At 46.5% G+C, this 19,128-nt stretch overlaps 1 protein-coding gene and 1 pseudogene across 1 annotated transcript; one reads left to right on the top strand and one right to left on the bottom strand.

The window, feature by feature from the left end:
- Nucleotides 1-3,816: 3,816 nt before the first annotated feature.
- LOC147053860 (uncharacterized) lies at nucleotides 3,817-4,737 on the top strand (annotated as a pseudogene).
- A 9,098-nt stretch (nucleotides 4,738-13,835) lies between these two features.
- Nucleotides 13,836-17,986, bottom strand: LOC147053861 (general transcription factor II-I repeat domain-containing protein 2-like). The gene is made up of 2 exons (XM_085918752.1): nucleotides 16,519-17,986; nucleotides 13,836-15,538 (listed from the first exon to the last, which is right to left on the bottom strand). Exons 1-2 carry the CDS (start codon nucleotides 17,152-17,154, stop codon nucleotides 15,200-15,202), a joined length of 975 nt encoding a protein of 324 aa, XP_085774878.1. The 5' UTR covers nucleotides 17,155-17,986; the 3' UTR covers nucleotides 13,836-15,199.
- Nucleotides 17,987-19,128: the final 1,142 nt, after the last annotated feature.

Consider the following 19,128-nt stretch of genomic DNA (forward strand, 5'->3'; position numbering starts at 1 on the left):
CAACATAGTTCTATACTAGATCTTTGCAGCGCACGTGCGACGTTGACATAAAGAACGAGGAATTTGATCGATGGATTTAATGATTTGGAGTGACAGATGGTTTGATAATATTGTTGTAATATGATAGTTATTTGAAATATACTTTATATATTGTTATATGGGTCTGTGGAATAATTAGAAATGCAACTTACAACGGGTCCGACGTCAGCATATGCGGCGCAGACGCGGCATTGTTCACATAAAGCACGATCGATGGATTTAATGAATTGGAGTGACACAGATGGTTTGATAAACGTGTTATTTATGTAATACTTACTTGAATAACTCTGAATGTTACGTCAGGCCCGTTCTCAGCTCCTCGTTTGTGTATATGTCACGTTAGCATACTGTATCGTTTAGCCTGTTGTTGCTGGTTCATGTCTGTTTTTGGTGTTGGATTTTGACAAATAAATTTGCCCCAAAAGTGCGACTTATATATGTTTTTTTTCACTTTATTGTGCATTGGTGCGACTTATACTCCGGAGCGACTTATAGTCTGAAAATTACGGTAATATCAGATATCTTTTTTATGTTACATTCGGTATGTACCTCAATTTACCGCTTTTACTGCCGTAATTTAATTCCATCTACGTATGTATTTCGTTGTAGTTGCCGTACATTATGCGCATGTGCCATATGTTGCGCAGAGCCGCAAATAATAGCTGCCACCGACTGGAAGGCCAAGCTCGAGTTTTTACTTCACTGCTACTTTATTGAAGTTTTCAAATAGTTTTAAGGAGCAAAATTGCCAAAATCAACCAATCAGCTTTTATTAGCCAAGTTTGTGCATGCCAAGCAAGGAATTCGACTCCAGTTGATCTCAGCCTCTGTACAACATTTAAGTGACTGGTAACATTCAGGTGACTAACAACATTCCAGTGGCAAGAGCAGGATGTTATTACCCAGTGATGTCTCTGAGACTCTATGAGTGGTGTGAGTTCATCAGAGCGACAGCCTGGGGGAAGAAGCTGTGTCTGTGTTTGCTGGTTTTGGCGTACAGCACTGTAATACCGTCTGGAGGGGAGTAGTTCGAACAGACTTTGTCTTGGGTGAGAAGGGTCTATAGAGATGTTACTTGCACATTTTCTGATTCAGGACAGGTACAAGTCTTGGATAGATAGAAGGTTGGTCCCGATTATCTTTTCCGCAGTTCTGATTGTGTGTTGCAGTCTGTGCTTGTCTTGTTTGGTGGCTGATCCAAACCAGACAGTGATGGAGGTGCAGAGGAAAGACTGGATGATGGCAGTGTAGGAGGTCTTCAGCAGCTCTTGTGGCAGGTGGAACTTCCTGAGCTGTCTCAGAAAGTACAACCTCTGCTTGGCCTTTTTCCGGACAGAGTCTATGTGGTCCTGGGTGTTGGAATAATTATATGGTCTGCCTGACCAAGGGCCTCTTAATTTACGAGTTGGGAGTCCTTTGCTTCAACAAAACTCTCTGTCTAGCCCCAGAGAATTCCTTTGACTCCCTTCCTTTCTTATCTCTCTAATTCTCTGTTTAATTCACAAGAACTTCTCTCCCTTCAAGTCAAATCTGTAGCTTTTATCTATGGATTGTTGTTGATCGAGACTGTTTGTCTTTAAGTGTTACAGAAAAGGCATATTTCTGTAGAAGTAGTTGCATATAAGTTATCCCATATTTACTCAATATTAGTATTGTGTGAAACTTAGCAAGAAAGTCTAGTTGCATTGTTCCACAGGAAAACGGCACTCAACACGCTTCGAGATATCTCATCAAGGACGAGTCTGCCAACCAGCAGCCAACCGCCTGAGGAGGAGCAGGATAGACTGCAACATAACTGCTGGGGTCACGGAACGGCCAAGGCCATGCGGCCTCGCAACACATAACATTCGTTAGCTAATCAGCGTTGCTACAGCCACAATCTCCCCTCCCTTTAGTGTAGCAACGCCTTTGTAACCAGGGCAACCAAAACATTAAAAAGAGTAGTACGCAGAGTAAGAACTCAGAATTGGTGAAGGACTGTAACTGGGCCTTCTACGTAATTCTCCTCGCGAGTAAAACAAATACTGGTTGTCTTCTCTTTGTTTCAGTGTGTGAATTAATGTCTGATGGTATTTAGACTTGACACTGGCAGATTGTAGATCCCAGAAACTTGAAGGTGTCTGTGGTGGGAAAAGCATTACTGGGGATGGTGGGGGATGGAAGTGGTGAAGGGTCTCTCCTGAAGTCCACTGTCATCATCTTGTCACATAAAATTTTGTGTTTCGCGTGTTTCTCCTTCAAACACCTCTTTTCATCGTTCCCCGGTCTTGAGCGGGTTCAGCTCCAGGTGGTTCTGGCTGCACCAGTAGACCAGCCGCTCCACCTCTCGTCACTGTCCCGGATCAGTCTGACTAGAGTGGTGTCGTCCGCATACTTCAGGAGCTTCACAGAAGACAAAATATGGTTTAGGTGTTACACTAACTTTTACTTTTTATTTTTTGTTGCGCCATTCGCATTCTCAGGGTGCGCTGAATAGGTTTTCTAATGATCCACCTCCCTTCACTGTGGTTTGGTTTTTACTGGCATAAAAGCTTTGGGGGACTTCAGAGTGCCGAGTTGACCAAGGCACATGAAGATATGACCATCTGCAACGTTTGGTTTAGGTGTTACCCCAACTATTACTTTTATTGCTCCAGTCGCATTTTCAGGCTGAGCTGAGCAGATTTTCTAATTGTCCACCTCCTTCACTGTGGTTTGGTGGGCATAGTAAAAAAATGCTCTTAAGGACATCAGAGTGCCCAGTTGACCAAGGCACATGAAGAAATGACCACCGTCAACGTTTGGTTTAGGTGTTACACCAAGTTTTATTTTTATTGCTCCAATCGCACCGTCATGCTGCGCTGAGCACATTTTCTAACTGGAGCGCCAAGAGCCGCTGCACCTGTGCGTGCTGCAATCTTAGATTTATGTATAAAGTAATCACATTTTCTCAGAGTTGCATTGTCAACTGCTGGAACTTAATTTAGATCTTGGGTGGTTCTGAAGCTAATGCTCTCCTGAATTACCGTGTAATGTTTGCATGGTTTGATTGTGAGCATGGTGGCCTCTGAATCTAATAATACAAGTTCAAGTCTCGGTGCAACTTCCAATTTGTAGTCATTCAAACATTTGGAAATTCAATTCAGTACTTTGTGTACAGCCCTATGAGTCTGTAAGCCCTGCCACCGCTAATTTTGTCAATTTTGTAAACCCTTCCCTGCGAGGATTTTGACATCTAATAGATGTCTATTAGATGTCTATATGCTACCCAGACCTCTCGGCTAAAACACGTCTAAAAAAGGTCTAAAAGTGAAATGTTTATAGACGTCTATGCCATAGACTGGCAGATGAAGGGCAGGTTAAGTAGGAAAAAGGTGGACATACATTTTTTGGAAAGGAAAGCCTGCAACTGAGCCAAGAATCCACGATGTGGGTTTTGCTATCAAGAACTGCCTCATACACCACCTCTATGAACTCCCTGTGGGCATTAACAAGCGCCTAATGACCATACGCCTGATGCTTGCCAACAGTCAAATGGCCACGGTCATTAGTGCCTATGCACCAACACTTGATGCACAGGACGAAGTTAAGGAGGCCTTCTACGCTGACCTAGACAAAGTCCTATCGGAAGTCTCCAAGGAGGAAAATCTAATCCTGCTTGGAGACTTCAACGCCAGAGTGGGACGAAATCACCCCCTATGGAGGGGTACGCTGGGGAGAGAAGGGGTTGGAAACACAAACTCTAATGGCACATTACTACTCACCAAGTGCTCAGAACACAACCTGGTCATCACCAACACACTTTTCCGTCAAAAAAACAAGTTTGAAACATCTTGGATGCATCCTCGCTCCAAACTGTGGCATCTCATCGACTATGTCATTGTCTGCTCTAAAGACCGCCGCAATGTCCTAAACACCAGAGCAATGACCAGTGCAGACGACTGCTGGACCGACCATCGCCTCATTCGCTCCATCATGTCCATCCCCTTAAAGCAGAAAAGACGGATGCAGAAAAGACAGTGAATTAATTGAAGAATTAAGATCGAGCTGTTGAATGACACCACCTACCAACAACAGCTGCAGGAGGCTCTGAGTGCAGCGCTGCCCAAACAGTACCCAGAGGATACTGAAACACACGGGAGCACACTTTCGACTGCCATAATGAACACCTGCACAAAAAAAAATCCTCGGTCACAAAAAGCGGACGCATGAAGACTGGTTTGATGAGAATGACACTGAGATCCAGCAGCTAATTAACAACAAGCGGCAAACTTTCATCACCTGGCAAAATGACATCCACTGCAAGGTGAAAAGAGTAGCCAATGCCAAAGTGAAGGCAGCTGTCCAAACACAGGTTAGGAAACTGAAGAACCAATGATGGACAAAGAAGGCTGGAGATCGAGCAGCTTGCTGACTCTGGAAACACGAGAGGCTTCTTTGATGCCACAAGAGCGGTGTATGGTCCCAGCCACCGCTGCCTGACCCCCCTTCGTTCTAAGCATGGATGGCCTGCTGCTGGAGGACAAAAAGGCAATTGCAAACAGGTGGAAAGAACACTACGAGGACCTCTGGAACAGGGACACTATACCTGAGATGGAGGCTCTTGACAAACTACCACAACAGCCCACAGCTGAAAGCATGGGAGAGCCATCCAGCCTGAACGAACTGCAGGATGTCATTGGGAAGATGAGGAACAACAAGGCTGCTGGGCCCTGTTAGAGATGTTCCGACTCTAACTTATTTTGCAAGAACCACACGGGAGACAGTATGCCCTTTGAACACTTGCAAGTGGAGAATTTGTTCGTTACTGTAGATACAGCAATGTCCGAACAAAGTCTGCCGTTGAAGTCATGCAAGAGAGTATTTATTGAGAGAAGAAGGGTGGGGGTGAGAGTCAGCCAAGGTGGGGGTGACATTTGACATGTGTGGTGGTCACCTCAGCAAATGGTTAACCACTTCAGAGGGTCCCAGTTTATTGTTTTACGGCGTCATGGAAATAAAACCTAGTGGAGCAAAACAAGGATGTTTCTACACCATCTGGAAAGTTTCAACAACTGAATGGTTAAACCTTTCAGAGTCACGGAAAGGTAAAAGGTTCAAACAAAGTTCATCATTCTAGTCTACATCCCAACATAATCATACGATCAAGATAGTTTATAAACCCTAACAGGCCCGATGGAATTCCAGCAGAGGTCTTGAAGAAAGGCAGACCCGACCATGCCCTGCTTCCCAAAATATGGGAAGAAGAGGAAATCCCTGGGCAGCTCAGAAAGGCCTTAATCGTCTCTAGATTCAAGAAAGGAGACAAGGCAGACTGTGGGAATTACCGTGGCATTTCTCTCCTCTCCACCATAGGGAAAGCCGTCACTTTGGTTCTGGCCGACAGACTCACCGCCCTGGCAGAAAGCATCCTTCCTGAGTCTCAGAGTGGATTTCGCCCAAGCAGAGGCACCACAGACATGGTTTTCCTTGCTCGACAACTGCAAGAAAATTGCCGGGAACAAAATCAACCACTATAGACTACCTTCATAAACCTCACCAAAGCCTTCGATTCAGTTAACTGTCAGGCCCTTTGGCTGGTTCTGTCCAAGATTGGCTGCCCAGACAAATACATCAGACTACTGAGACTACTGCATAACATGTCAGCAACAGTGCTCAGCGGCAGTGGAGATGAGACAGAACCCTTCAGGGTTGACACAGGTGTCAAAGAGGGAAGCGTCATTGCTCCAACACTATTTTCCATCTTTATTGCTGCTATCCTCCACCAAACAAGCAAGCATCTGCCCCACGGAGTCAAAATCATGTACAGAACAGACGATCAACCTCTCAACGTCAACCGATTCAGGGCTAAAGGTCAAACCACCATATCCATCATGGAGCTGCAGTATGCGGACAACAATGCCCTTGTAGCCCTCTCGGAAGAAGACCTACAGAGTATTCTCTCTGGCTTCGCGAAGGCATACAAACAGCTTGGTCTAGCCATTAATATAAAAAAAGACCCAAATTCTCCACCAACCACTACCAAACGGCAGTTTACCTTTCCGCCCCCCAAACATCTCTATTGATAACATCCGACTGGAGAGGATTCCAGGGGGCGTGAGCGGAGATCCAGAAAGACCGCGCGTGGCAGGACCTCCCTAGGTGGGGTCCTGGAATCCTTTTCAAGGGCTGGCTGTCTGCTTGTCAGCTGGCATCTGAAGGTTGAAGGCAGTCAGAGGTGCAGAGGTGAAGAGAACCAGAGGGTGAGTTTGTTTTTTGTTTAAAAGAGTGGTGCGGCCGAGAGCTCGTCGTGCCCTGTAAAATCCTAGATGAGAGAGAAGGACAATGGAAGTCCACAGACCCTGCATAACTGAAACTCCGCAAAGGACAGTGATGTCCAAGTAGAAGGTTGTATGAATGTAAATTCCGTAAAACTGTGTTGTTAGAGATGTTCCGACTCTAACTTATTGTGCAAGAACCACACGAGACAGTATGCCCTTTTGAACACTTGCACGTGGAGAACTTGTTCGTCATTGTAGATACAACAATGTCCGAACAAATTCTGCAAGTGGAGAGTTTGTTCGTTGCTGTAGACACAGCAATGTCCGAACAAAGTCTGCCGTTGCATTCATGCAAGACAGTATTTATTGAGAGAAGAAGGGTGGGGGTGACAATTTACATGTGTGGTGGCCAAGGTGGGGGTGAAACACCTGGCCTCTGATCACATCATAGCGGGGGATGTTTTACGATGTTGAGTAGACAGAACAACTTTGATTGCGTCTTCTACAATTGGTCAATCAGTGCAAAGGATCTTAGCACTTTGTTAAGACAGGACAAGCTTAGGTTAATTATTACTGATTACATTCCAACATAATATGATCAACCTAATCTATTCAACCCTAACATATCCCTCCTGTTTATCATATGATGTTGTCAGGAAAAACAAACAAGAAAAAAAAAAAAACAACAAAAACACAGAAACAGCGTATCATTGCACCCATCACTTGCGAAGCATTTTCGATGGCCAAATCATTAAGTGTCTGTAAGACATGTACGGCTAAACAGCATCATTGCAATCTACGTAGATCAATTTTAGTGTGTGAGTGAAAAACCTGCGGCAAGATGTTATAATGCAGGAAAAGTCTCACACGGTCCCTCTGCCTTAGGCGACCAGAATGTTACCAATAACAACAGTCAAGACAAAAATTGCTCATGATTGTTCAGCCGTCGGGGGCTTGGCACGCCCACTGTTGGAGGGTGAGCACAATTCTCACCCCCTCTGCAGCACTGCTTCGTCGGGGGAGAACCTGGAAGTGTCTGCCGTGTGGTTGTCGTCTTCAGTGGCCAGGGTAGACTACCTGGCCACCAAGGGGGAAGAGGATTATTCTGCCTCTATTTGAATTGGGGGCGGGGACGCTGTCGATGGTGGATCTGCTTCCTTGCTGGAACCGTCGTGTTGCAGTCATCAAGTCCAGAACCATCCCCAGACAGGATCATGAGAGTCAAAGGTCACAACAGTCCTGCGTCGACGTGCAGAAGAGTTGCGTGCTGTCGTCAGCTGATGATGTTGTATCCTGTAGGTGTGGTCTGTCACCCACACTGGTGCACACACTTGTCCAGTTGGCGGGCAGCATCGGACAACCACTTGAAATGGCTCTCTCATCCTGACACTTAGCAGTGACATCCAAAGCTCCCATCCAGTGTCCTCCTGGAGAGCAGTCGTCGTTGATGCATTTGTGGGTCTTGTTTCCTTGGATGTAACATGTATAGTTCACTTCAGCTGGTCTCTCTGTGTAGGCCACTTGCGGCAACGTTCGTCCTTTAACAGTTGCGTTGACATTAATCCAAAAGAGTTTGATCACAGGTTCTTTTCTGTGAGTCCAATAAAATCCATGTGCATGATTTGGAATGGGTAAGATGGTTTTGGAAATGAGCCTCTCTTAGGTCTCATGTTTCCTTGTGGATTATGTTTTACACAAACAGGACATGCTTTACAAAAAAAATTAAGTAAGCATCTGAACCAAAGGTAGTGAATTGACCATTTTTTTTTTTTTTTTTTTTTTTTTTTCTTTTTTTTTTTTTAAGTAAGCATCTGAACCAAAGGTAGTGAATTGACCTTTTTTTTATTTTTTTTATTTATACTACCATTCACACTCTCAATCACACAACTTTCATGCAAACAGCTCGGAAAAACAGACCAAAAAAAGAATCTATGCCCTTCTTCAATTAAGAAAAAGCTCTGGGTTTTTTTTTTTTTAGCCTGTTCCTTCCCCTGGGGCGAGAACCCCAGCTGTTTCTTAGCTCGGACAAACCAAAGCCGTATCTCATAGCTCGGATAAACCAAACCGTAAACTTCATACCTCGGACAAACCAAAGCCGTATCTCATAGCTCGGACAAACCAAAGCCGTATCTCATAGCTCGGACAAACCAAAGCCGTATCTCATAATTTTTTTTTTTTTTTTTTTTTTTTCTTTCAACCCCTTTCACAACAACACAATCACACAATTTTTAGGGCTTTAACTTACTTGTCCCCTGGTTCGTTGCACTGCCGGATTCCGTCAATCCACTGTTGTTCGACGAAGGCAGACCTTAGATGCTGGCCCAGCGAAGAATTTACTTGCCAGGTCTTTTCTTTACCAGGTCCTCCTAATGGACGCTGGCTTGTCGACAATGCAGCACGTCGTCCTCCGTCGATCAGCAGTGGGTATGTTGGATCCGGGTCACGGCACCAAAATGTTAGAGATGTTCCGACTCTAACTTATTGTGCAAGAACCACACGAGACAGTATGCCCTTTTGAACACTTGCACGTGGAGAACTTGTTCGTCATTGTAGATACAACAATGTCCGAACAAATTCTGCAAGTGGAGAGTTTGTTCGTTGCTGTAGACACAGCAATGTCCGAACAAAGTCTGCCGTTGCATTCATGCAAGACAGTATTTATTGAGAGAAGAAGGGTGGGGGTGACAATTTACATGTGTGGTGGCCAAGGTGGGGGTGAAACACCTGGCCTCTGATCACATCATAGCGGGGGATGTTTTACGATGTTGAGTAGACAGAACAACTTTGATTGCGTCTTCTACAATTGGTCAATCAGTGCAAAGGATCTTAGCACTTTGTTAAGACAGGACAAGCTTAGGTTAATTATTACTGATTACATTCCAACATAATATGATCAACCTAATCTATTCAACCCTAACATGTGTGATTGAGAGTGTGAATGGGAATACGAATCACTAGATATAGTATTCCATATTAAAGCAGTGGGGAACACATAACGTGGTTCTGTGGACGCAATAGGCAAGGATTCTCCACCAGAACGCTGGTCGAAGTGAGAATCACCACAGGATCTTTTTGTTATCCCACTGGGAACACCCGACTTTAGAAACCCGTATGGTTTTACAGTTGGGGCCAAATTGATTAAAATGGGGAATGGGAAGAGCAAAATTAATAATTCAGAGATAATCTAAAATGTAAAGATTGGAAAACAATTGAATGGCAGAATCCCGACCTACTTCAAAATCTTGATAAATAGGTTAAAAAATATACATTTGAGGGACAACTAAAAACAACCAAACTGACAGAACTTAGAGGTGCCATAAAAGAGAAAATAAAAAGAAACCCTAAAAAATTGAAAGAGTAAGGGGATGAGGACGTGTTGTTTTGGCTCAAAGTAGCAGGAGAGAGAGAGAGAGGAGAAAAAGAGAAAGTGGAAAAAGCGCTGCATTGCAGGAAGGAAGATGATGAGAATGGGCCTAACAGTAGGCAGGCAAGAGAAAACCAAAACTTACATAGAGCTGGAGAAGAAGGGGGAGGTCTAGAGGACTACACCCCCCCTTCTCTCTCTTATGGGTTAACAGACAGAGCCACAAGACAAGAAACCCGATAGTAATATATTGGTCAAAGAAAATGGGGCCAAACCATCCATTGACCCCTAAAACCAAACCTAGGCCTTCAGCTCCATTAGCTGAATAAACTAGCGTTGAAAAGTCTGAATTAAATCCAAACATGCCACTATATCCAATGATACAAGTGGCCAACCCAAATTATGATCCATGAAATGAACAAGTTCACCCCAGGGTGGTAATGGTTTACAGAACATGGACAATGGATGATATAAGAAAAGCATTAGAAGGGGTAGTTTCTTATAGGGAGGATGTGGAACAGTTCTGTACAGGATGGAAGACTTGAGGAGATCTTACAATTTGAACGGAACTGAGGTCCGACAAGTGTGGATGACCGCTTTGGGCCCAGATTGGCATTTAGGCAGAGGGGAGTGGGCACCCATAAATGCTTGGGGTCAACCCTTGCCCTATAACAGCCCAGAATTAATTAATCAAATGGAAGGGCTGATTAATCGGGTATGCAAGAGATATAGAATGAGAGCAAATTATACAGAGATAGGGAGGACAAAGAAAATGATAATGAAACCTTTGATGAGTATCGAGTGCGCATGACAAACACACAGTGGACTGGTGGAAGATAATGCGCCTCAAGGTGCTTATCAACGGCTACTAAAAAATGCCATCCACGCAGGGTCCATGCAATACATAGCTGGGTGACCAAACATTATACAGGCATTAACACCGGAACTTTGGAGGAATACATAAATCACGCCCTCCATGCAGAAAAGGTAGTAATTGACAAACAAAAACAAAAACAAGCGAAACTAACAAAAGACACCTTTCTGATAGACCAGGACAGTAACACATTGTACCAAAATGCAGGCAGGGGATAGAAAAGCAAAAGAGGACGAGGAGGATCAAATAGAGGAGGCTCCAAGGGCCACGGAAGAGGATATGTACCTTATAGTCAACAAGAATGTTGGAATTGCGGAGAAAAGGGCCACTTTGCACACAATTGTCCAGATAAACAAAAATATTTATGACAAGACCAAGATCAAAATAAATCAGATTCTCATGTAACAAAGTGGGAACCTGACTGCCAAAACCCCGCCGTGAGTCGTCACCTTATTGTGGGGGAGGGGTTTGCGTGCCCCTATGATCCTAGGAGCCATGTTGTCTGGGGCTTCATGCCCCTGGTAAGATCACCCATGGCAAAAGGGTCCTAGGTGAGGGGTGAGACAAAGCACTGGTCAGAAGACCCCTTATGATGAATAAAATACATGGACCCAGTTTTTCCTCCCCCGGATGCGGGTCACCGGGGCGCCCCCTCTGGAGCCAAGCCTGGAGGTGGGGCTCGAAGACGAGCGCCTGGTGGCCGGGCCTTCGCCCATGGGGCCCGGCCGGGCATAGCCCGAACAAAAAACGCGGGTCCCCCTTCCCATGGGTTTACCACCTGTGGGAGGGGCCAAAGGGGTCGGGTGCAAAGTGAGCTGGGTGACGGCTGCAGAGGCTGGTTCTAGGGACATGGAATGTCACCTCTTTGATTGGAAAGGAGTCCGAGCTGGTGTGTGAGGCAGAAAAGTTCAGACTAGACATAGTCGGACTTGCATCCACACATAGTTTGGGCTCTGGTACAAGCCCTCTTGAGAGGGGCTGGACTCTCTTCCACTCTGGAGTTGCCCACGGTGAGAGGCGTCGAGCAGGTGTGGGCATACTTATTGCCCCCTGGCTGCGCATCTGGACATTGGGTTTCACCCCGGTGAACGAGAGGGTAGCCTCCCTCCACCTTCGAGTGGGGGGATACGGATCCTGACTGTTGTTTGTGTCTATGCACCAAATGGGAGCTCAGAGTACCCACCCTTCTTGGAGTCCCTGGAGGAAATGCTGGAGAGCGCTACTTCTGGGGACTCCATCGTTCTACTGGGTGACTTCAATGCTCACGTGGGCAATGACAGTGAGACCTGGAAGGGCGTGATTGGGAAGAACGCCCCCCCCCCTCAATCTGAACCCGAGCGGTGTTCTATTGTTGGACTTCTGTGCTTGACATGGGTTTTCTATAATGAACACCATGTTCAAACATAAGGGTGTCCATGTGTGCACTTGGCACCAGGACACCCTAGGCCGCGGTTTGATGATCGACTTTGTATTCATGTCATCGGATTTGCGGCCGCATGTTTTGGACACTCGGGTGAAGAGAGGGGCGGAGCTGTCAACTGATCACCACCTGGTGGTGGGTTGGCTCTGATGGTGGGGGAAGATGCCGGTCCAACCTGGCAGACCCAAACACTCTGTGAGGGTCTGCTGGGAACTTCTAGCAGAATCCCCTGTCAGGAAGAGCTTCAACTCCCACCTCCGACAGAGCTTTTCTCACGTCCCAGGGGACATTGAGTCCGAGTGGACCATGGCGCATTCATTGTTGAGGCAGCCGACCGGAGCTGTGGCCATAAGGTCATTGGTGCCTGTTGTGGCAGGAATCCCCAAACCCGCTGGTGGACACCGGCGGTAAGGGATGCCGTCAAGCTGAAGAAGTCCTATCAGGCCGTTTTGGCCTGCGGGACTCCGTAGGCAGCTGACGGGTACCGGATGGCCAAGTGGAACACGGCTTCGTCGGTTGCTGATTTAAAAACCCGGGCGTCGGAGGAGTTTGGCGAGGCCATGGAGAATGACTTCCGGACGGCTTCGAGGAAATTTTGGTCCGGCGTTTCAGGAGGGGGAAGCAGTGCACAGTCAAAACTGTTTACAGTGGAGATGGCGTGCTGCTGACCTCAATTCGGGACGTCGTGAGTCAGTGGGGAGAATACTTCAAAGACATCCTCAATTCCACCGACACGCCTTCCATTGTGGAAGGAGGGCCTGGAGACTCTGAGGCGGACACTCCAATCTCTGGGGTCGAAGTCACTGAGGTAGTTAAAAAAACTCCTCGGTGGCAGGGCCCTGGGGGTGGATGAGATCCGCCCGCAGTCCTTAAAGGCTCTGGATGTTGTGGGGCTGTCATGGCTGACACGCATGCGTGGACATCGGGGTCGGTGCCTCTGGATTGGCAGACTGGGGTGGTGTTTCCCCTCTTTAAGAAGAGGGATCGGAGGATGTGTTCCAATTACAGGGGAATCACACTCCTCAGCCTCCCTGGTAAGGTCTATTCAGGGGTGGTGGAGAGGAGGGTCCGTCGGGAGGTTGAACCGCTGATTCAGGAGGAGCAGTGTGGCTTTCGTCCTGGCCATGGAACAGTGGACCAGCTCTACACCCTCGGCAGGATCTTCGAGGGTGCATGGGACCAACCAGTCCACATGTGTTTTGTGGACTTGGAGAAAACATTCGACCGTGTCCCTCGGGAGGTTCTGTGGAGGGTGCTTCAGGAGTACGGGGTGCCAAGCCAACTGATGAGGGCGGTTCGGTCCCTGTATCACCGATACCAGACTTTGGTCTGCATTTCCGGCAGTAAGTCGGATTCGTTCCCAGTGAGGGTTGGACTCCGCCAAGGCTGTCCTTTGTCACCGATTCTGTTAATAATTTTGATGGCCAGAATGTCTAGGCGCAGCCGAGGCATTGAAGGGGTCCGGTTTGGGGACCTCAGCATTGCGTTTCTGCTTTTTGCAGATGATGTGGTGCTGTTGGCTTCTTCAGGCCGTGATCTCAAGCTCTCACTGGAGCAGTTCACAGCCGAGTGTGGAGCGGTCAGGATGAGTGTCAGCACCTCCAAATCCGAATCCATGGTCCTCGGTTGGAAAAGGGGGGAATGCCCTCTCCGGATCGGGGATGAGATCGTGCCCCAAGTGGAGGACTTCAAGTATTATGGGGTCTTATTCACGAGTGAGGGCAAGGCGACAGGCGGATCGGTGCAGCGTCAGCAGTAATGCGGACTCTGTACCGATCCGTCGTGGTGAAGAGAGAGCTGAGTCAAAAAGCAAAGCTCTCGATTTACCGGTCAATCTATGCTCCTACCCTCACCTATGGCTTAGGTGGCAGCTAGTGCAAGCTAAGTGGTGGAGGATGGTGCAAGATTTGCAGGCGGTAAATAAAGCTGTCATTCAAGGAGCTCCATGTGTACCAGACCCACATACGCTGCTAAATCAATTAAGACCTGATGCTAAGTATTTCCCGTAGTGGACATCACCAATGCAATTTTTTTCTGTACCAATTGATAAAGGAAGTCAATTTTGGTTTGCATTTACATATGAGGGATAGAGCTATACGTACACCAGATTACCTCAGGGGTATTGCGAAAGTCCTACTATTTATTTGCAAGAAATGAATGCAAACATGTCCACGTTTCAACCTATGGGAGGAAGCCAAATTTTGGTGTATGTAGATGATGTGTTGTTAGCCTCACCCGATGAGGAAAGTTGCAAACGAGATACCATAGAATTACTCAGTCATTTGGCAAAACTGGGGCACAAAGTGAACAAAACAAGTTACAATTATGTAGGTCAGAAGTAAGATATTTAGGACATAACTTAAGTGCAGGAGGAAGAACAATTGTTTCAGACAAAAATTGCTATACTGCAAGCACCAAAACCAACAACAAGGAAGCAAATGATGTCATTCCTGGGGTTAACAAACTACTGTAGATGTTGGGTACTGTTGCGTGTTGTGCGGGATGTCCGTTGTTGAGCCAGGAAAGCAAAGGTGTGGAGTTTGGAGTTGGTTCTTTATTGGCAAGATCTTGGGTTGTTTAATGGCGGTCAATACACAAGGCACAGCAGCAGATGAAACAACAACTTCTGTCTCCAGGTCAGCTTGTCTTATACTGTCCGGAAAGGCGGGAACTTGTCACATGACCATTTCATACCTGGGGTGGGAACTTGTCACATGACCAGTTCGTACCTGAGTGTGGGGGGCGACACCCCCCAGTGTGTGTGTGTGTGTGTGTGTGTGTTGTATTCGTGTTCTGATTGAGCAGTTATGTTTGCATGAAATGATAAAAGAATTGTACATATGAGCATCATATTGTATAGAGATTGTCCACCCTGATAGAACATGTCCACATTGCCGTTGCTCCCTCTTCAATCCCCCTTTTGACCTTGAAAGAGGTCACCAAAAACAGAGCACAAAAAAACAACACTAAAGGTAAATGATAGGGGACATGTAGGATCGTGAAGGGTGATACATGATAAAAAACAGCAAACAATGACAGCAATAATTCTCAGTGAAGAGGAGGTTTTGCCTCAATATTCCAGTCCAATTTTAGTGTGTGAGTGAAAAACCTGCGGCAAGATGTTATTCTGCAGGAAAAGTCTCACACGGTCCCTCTGCCTTAGGCGACCAGAACATTATCAATACAGTTTAGGACAAAAAAAATTGCTCGCAATTTTTCAGCCGTTGGGGGGTTGGCCCACTGGTGGAGGGTGAGCACAATTCTCACCCCCTTTGCAGGTCTGCTCCGTCCGGGGAGAACCTGGAAAATGTCTGCTGCGCGGTCGTTGTCTTCATTGGGCCAGGGTCGACTACCTGGCCACCTAGGGGGAAGAGGATTATTCTGCCTCTGTTTGAACTGGGGGCGGGGACGCTGTCGATGGCGGATCTGGTTCTTTGCAGGACCCTTTGACTGGGGCGCACTGGGACAGATGATGCCACGTTTCTCCTTTGCCGGCCAACCAGACAGCATGTGAGGTGCGCTCCACCACTTTGTAAGGACCCGTCCACCTTGGCTTCTTCATGTAGAATGATCAACTTGGTGCTCTCGAGCCTCCAACAGCCCTTTTTATAATGCCAAATTAACCAGAGTGACGGGAGAGCGACATTTCAGAAAACGTGCTTAACTCGGCGAGAAAAGGCAATTTCGGCAATAAAAATTAAAACGCGTGTAAAACGTAAACCAAACGTTGAAGGTGGTCATTTCTTCATGTAGAATGATCAACTTGGTGCTCTCGAGCCTCCAACAGCACTTTTTTTAATGACAAATTAACCAGAGTGACCGGAGAGCGACATTTCAGAAAACGTGCTTAACTCGGCGAGAAAATGCGATTTCGGCAATAAAAATTAAAACGCGTGTAAAACATAAACCAAACGTTGAAGGTGGTCAGTTGTTCATGTAGAATGATCAACTTGGTGCTCTCGAGCCTCCAACAGCACTTTTTTTATGACAAATTAACCAGAGTGACCGGAGAGCGACATTTCAGAAAACGTGCTTAACTCGGCGAGAAAATGGGATTTCGGCAATAAAAATTAAAACGCGTGTAAAACATTAACCAAACGTTGAAGGTGGTCGTTTCTTCGTGTATAACAGGGGTGTCAAACTCATTTTGGTCTGGGGGCTGCATACAGCTTAATCTGATCTCAAGGGGGCCAGACCAGTAAACTCATTGCAAAATTACATAGAAGTAACAATAAGTCCACTTTTTTCTTTGTATTAGTGCAAAGGAGAAGAAGTAAATGATAAAATTGTTATATTAAATGAATTGTCCTTTTACTAAATATATTATGAACAACTTAAGTTTTTAAGAAAAGTATGTGCAATTTCAACAACACTTTTACTCAGTTTAACATTTATTTAAGACTTAAATAATAAATAAATATTATAAGTGCTCTGTAATATCAACCATAAATGCAAGGTCCATCAGCCATAGTGGGCACTGAAATTCCTTAACAGGTTTTCCTTTTTTCTCCATGAATTGTCCGATTTCCCCACGTAGATCAAAGAAGCGCTTTAGCACAGCACCTCTGCTTAACCATCTTACCTCAGTGTGGTATGGCAGACCATGGGTAATGTTACAGTCCCTGAGAAGGCTGTCAAACTGACGATGATTGAGACCTCTGGCTCTGATGAAATTAACAGTTCGGACAACCACCTCCATGACGTGATCCATTTTTAACGACTTGCAGCATAATGCCTCCTGATGCAAAATGCAATGAAATGTCCAAAAATCACCCCCTCCATTTGCGGCTTGTACTTTCTCTCTGAACTTTGTCACACCTGCCTTTTTCCCGATCATTGACGGCGCACCATCAGTAGCCAGGCTTACAGCACGGGACCAGTCCGCCCCGACTCTGTCCAGCGCTCCAATGACGGAGCGGAAAATGTCCTCAGCTGTTCTGGTGTCGGTCATAGGCACCAACTCGAGAAACTCCTCTGTGACAGTCAAAGTCCCGTCAACTCCACGAATGAATATGGCCAGTTGAGCGACGTCTGTAATATCAGTACTCTCATCATTTGCAACAGAAAATGCCAGAAATGACTCCACTTTGCGTTTCAGTTGGCTGTCCAAATCTGTCGATAGTTCCAAAATCCTGTCTGCCACGGTATTTCTCGTCAAGCTAATATTGGCAAAAGCTTGTCTCTTCTCAGGACACACAATTTCGGCAGCCTTCAGCATGCAGTTTTTGACGAACTCCCCCTCACAGTACGGCTTTCATGCTAATGCTATTTGGCTAGCAATTAGATAGCTGGCTTTCACCGCAGCATCACTGGCCTCTCGGCTCCGGGTGAAAACAGATTGCTGTTTCTTCAGACTCACCAACATTTCATTTACCTTCTGTTTTCTCATTTCTCCGTGCAAGCAGTTGTATTTCTCGCCATGCTGAGTTTCATAGTGGCGCCTAATATTGTATTCCTTAAGCACCGAAACTTGCTGCATGCACACCAGGCACACAAGTTTCCCATTCACCTCCGTGAACACATAGGAAGAGGTCCATTTTTCCTGAAAAATCCGACACTCTGTGTCCACTTTTCTCTTTTTTGACAGTGACATTTCGCTGATGAGGGTGCCAGCGTCAACAGAAAAAGCGGGTAAAGGGATAGAACCAATCAGTGCTTCACTCTGCTGTTAGTTCCGCCGCAGCGCCCTAGTGGACAATATAGGAACTGCAGATTCGAAAGAAAATGAAGTTCATTCTTTTTTTTTTAATAATGCAGATTTATCCCCCGGGCCAGACTGAACCCCTTGGTGGGCCGTACGTTTGACACCCCTGGTGTATAATGATCAAGTTGATACTCTCGAGCCCCCAACAGCCCTATTTTTTATTACAAATTAACCAGAGTGACGGGAGAGCGACATTTCAGAAAACTTGCTTAACTCGGCGAGAAAATGCGTTTTCGGCAATAAGAATTAAAACGCGTGTAAAACATAAACCAAACGTTTCAGGTGGTCATTTCTTCATGTATAATGATCAACTTGGTACTCTCGAGCCTCCAACAGCACTTTTTATCATGCCAAATTACCAGAGTGACGGGAGAGCGACATTTCAGAAAACGTGCTTAACTCGGCGAGAAAAGGCGATTTCGGCAATAAAAATTAAAACGCGTGTAAAACATAATCCAAACGTTAAAGGTGGTCATTTCTTCATGTATAATTATCAACTTGGTGCTCTCGAGCCTCCAACAACACTTTTGTTTATGACAAATTAACCAGAGTGACGGGAGAGCGACATTTCAGAAAACGTGCTTAACTCGGCGAGAAAAGGCGATTTCGGCAATAAAAATTAAAACGCGTGTAAAACATTTTTTTGACAAATTAACCAGAGTGACCGGAGAGCGACATTTCAGAAAACGTGCTTAACTCGGCGAGAAAATCAAGTGGAGGACGGCCGCCTCCTTAAACACGGGCCGAAAAATGACCAAGTGTCAACTGCGAACTTTGTCCATCCAAGGAAGGAGCGTGAGGGCCGGCTCCTTAAACACGGGCCAAAAAATGACCAAGTGTCAACGGCGAACTTTGTCCATCTAAGGAAGGAGCGTGAGGGCCGGCTCCTTAAACACAGACCAAGTTTGGCCCTAAACACAGACCAAGTGGAGGACGGCCGCCTCCTTAAACACGGGCCGAAAAATGACCAAGTGTCAACTGCAAACTTTGTCCATCCAAGGAAGGAGCGTAAAGGCCGCCTCCTTAAACACGGGCCGAAAAATGACCGAGTGTCAACTGCAAACTTTGTCCATCCAAGGAAGGAGCGTAACGGCAGCCTCCTTAAACACGGGCCGAAAAATGACAGAGTGTCAACTGCGAACTTTGTCCATCTAAGGAAGGAGCGTGAGGGCCAGCTCCTTAAACACAGGCCGAGTTTCGCCCCGGACGGGCCGTCTTCTCCCGGCGCCCGCCCGCGTATGCCCCCCATCCCCGGTCGCCCGTCTGCTCCCGGCGGGCCTCCGAGTACCCCCTCACCCAACTGACCGACTGGCACTCATGACCCGTCTTGGTAGGGCCCCCATCGGCCTCGGCTTGCCGACGTCGGGCGGACGGTTCTTACCCACTGCGGGTCGCACTCAGGCGCCGCGGCCGCCGCGCGAGCGTGCGTTCCCGGTGCGCGAAGACCTCTGCGAAGAAACGAAAGTATAGTTTGTGAATGTGGTGCAT

This window comes from Syngnathus leptorhynchus, chromosome 8 (assembly GCF_054491065.1).
Source record: "Syngnathus leptorhynchus isolate UIUO chromosome 8, UIUO_Slep, whole genome shotgun sequence".
NCBI classification, from domain to species: domain Eukaryota; kingdom Metazoa; phylum Chordata; class Actinopteri; order Syngnathiformes; family Syngnathidae; genus Syngnathus; species Syngnathus leptorhynchus.

What these genes read in the sequence shown, in the direction of transcription:
- LOC147053861 (XM_085918752.1), bottom strand. Translation starts at nt 17,154, where the DNA reads ATGCTGAAGGCTGCCGAAATTGTGTGTCCTGAGAAGAGACAAGCTTTT. An exon ending in GTCTGCCATACCACACTGAG is followed by an intron (nt 15,539 to 16,518) that starts GTAAGATGGTTA and finishes CATTATAAAAAG; the next exon opens with GGCTGTTGGAGGCTCGAGAG.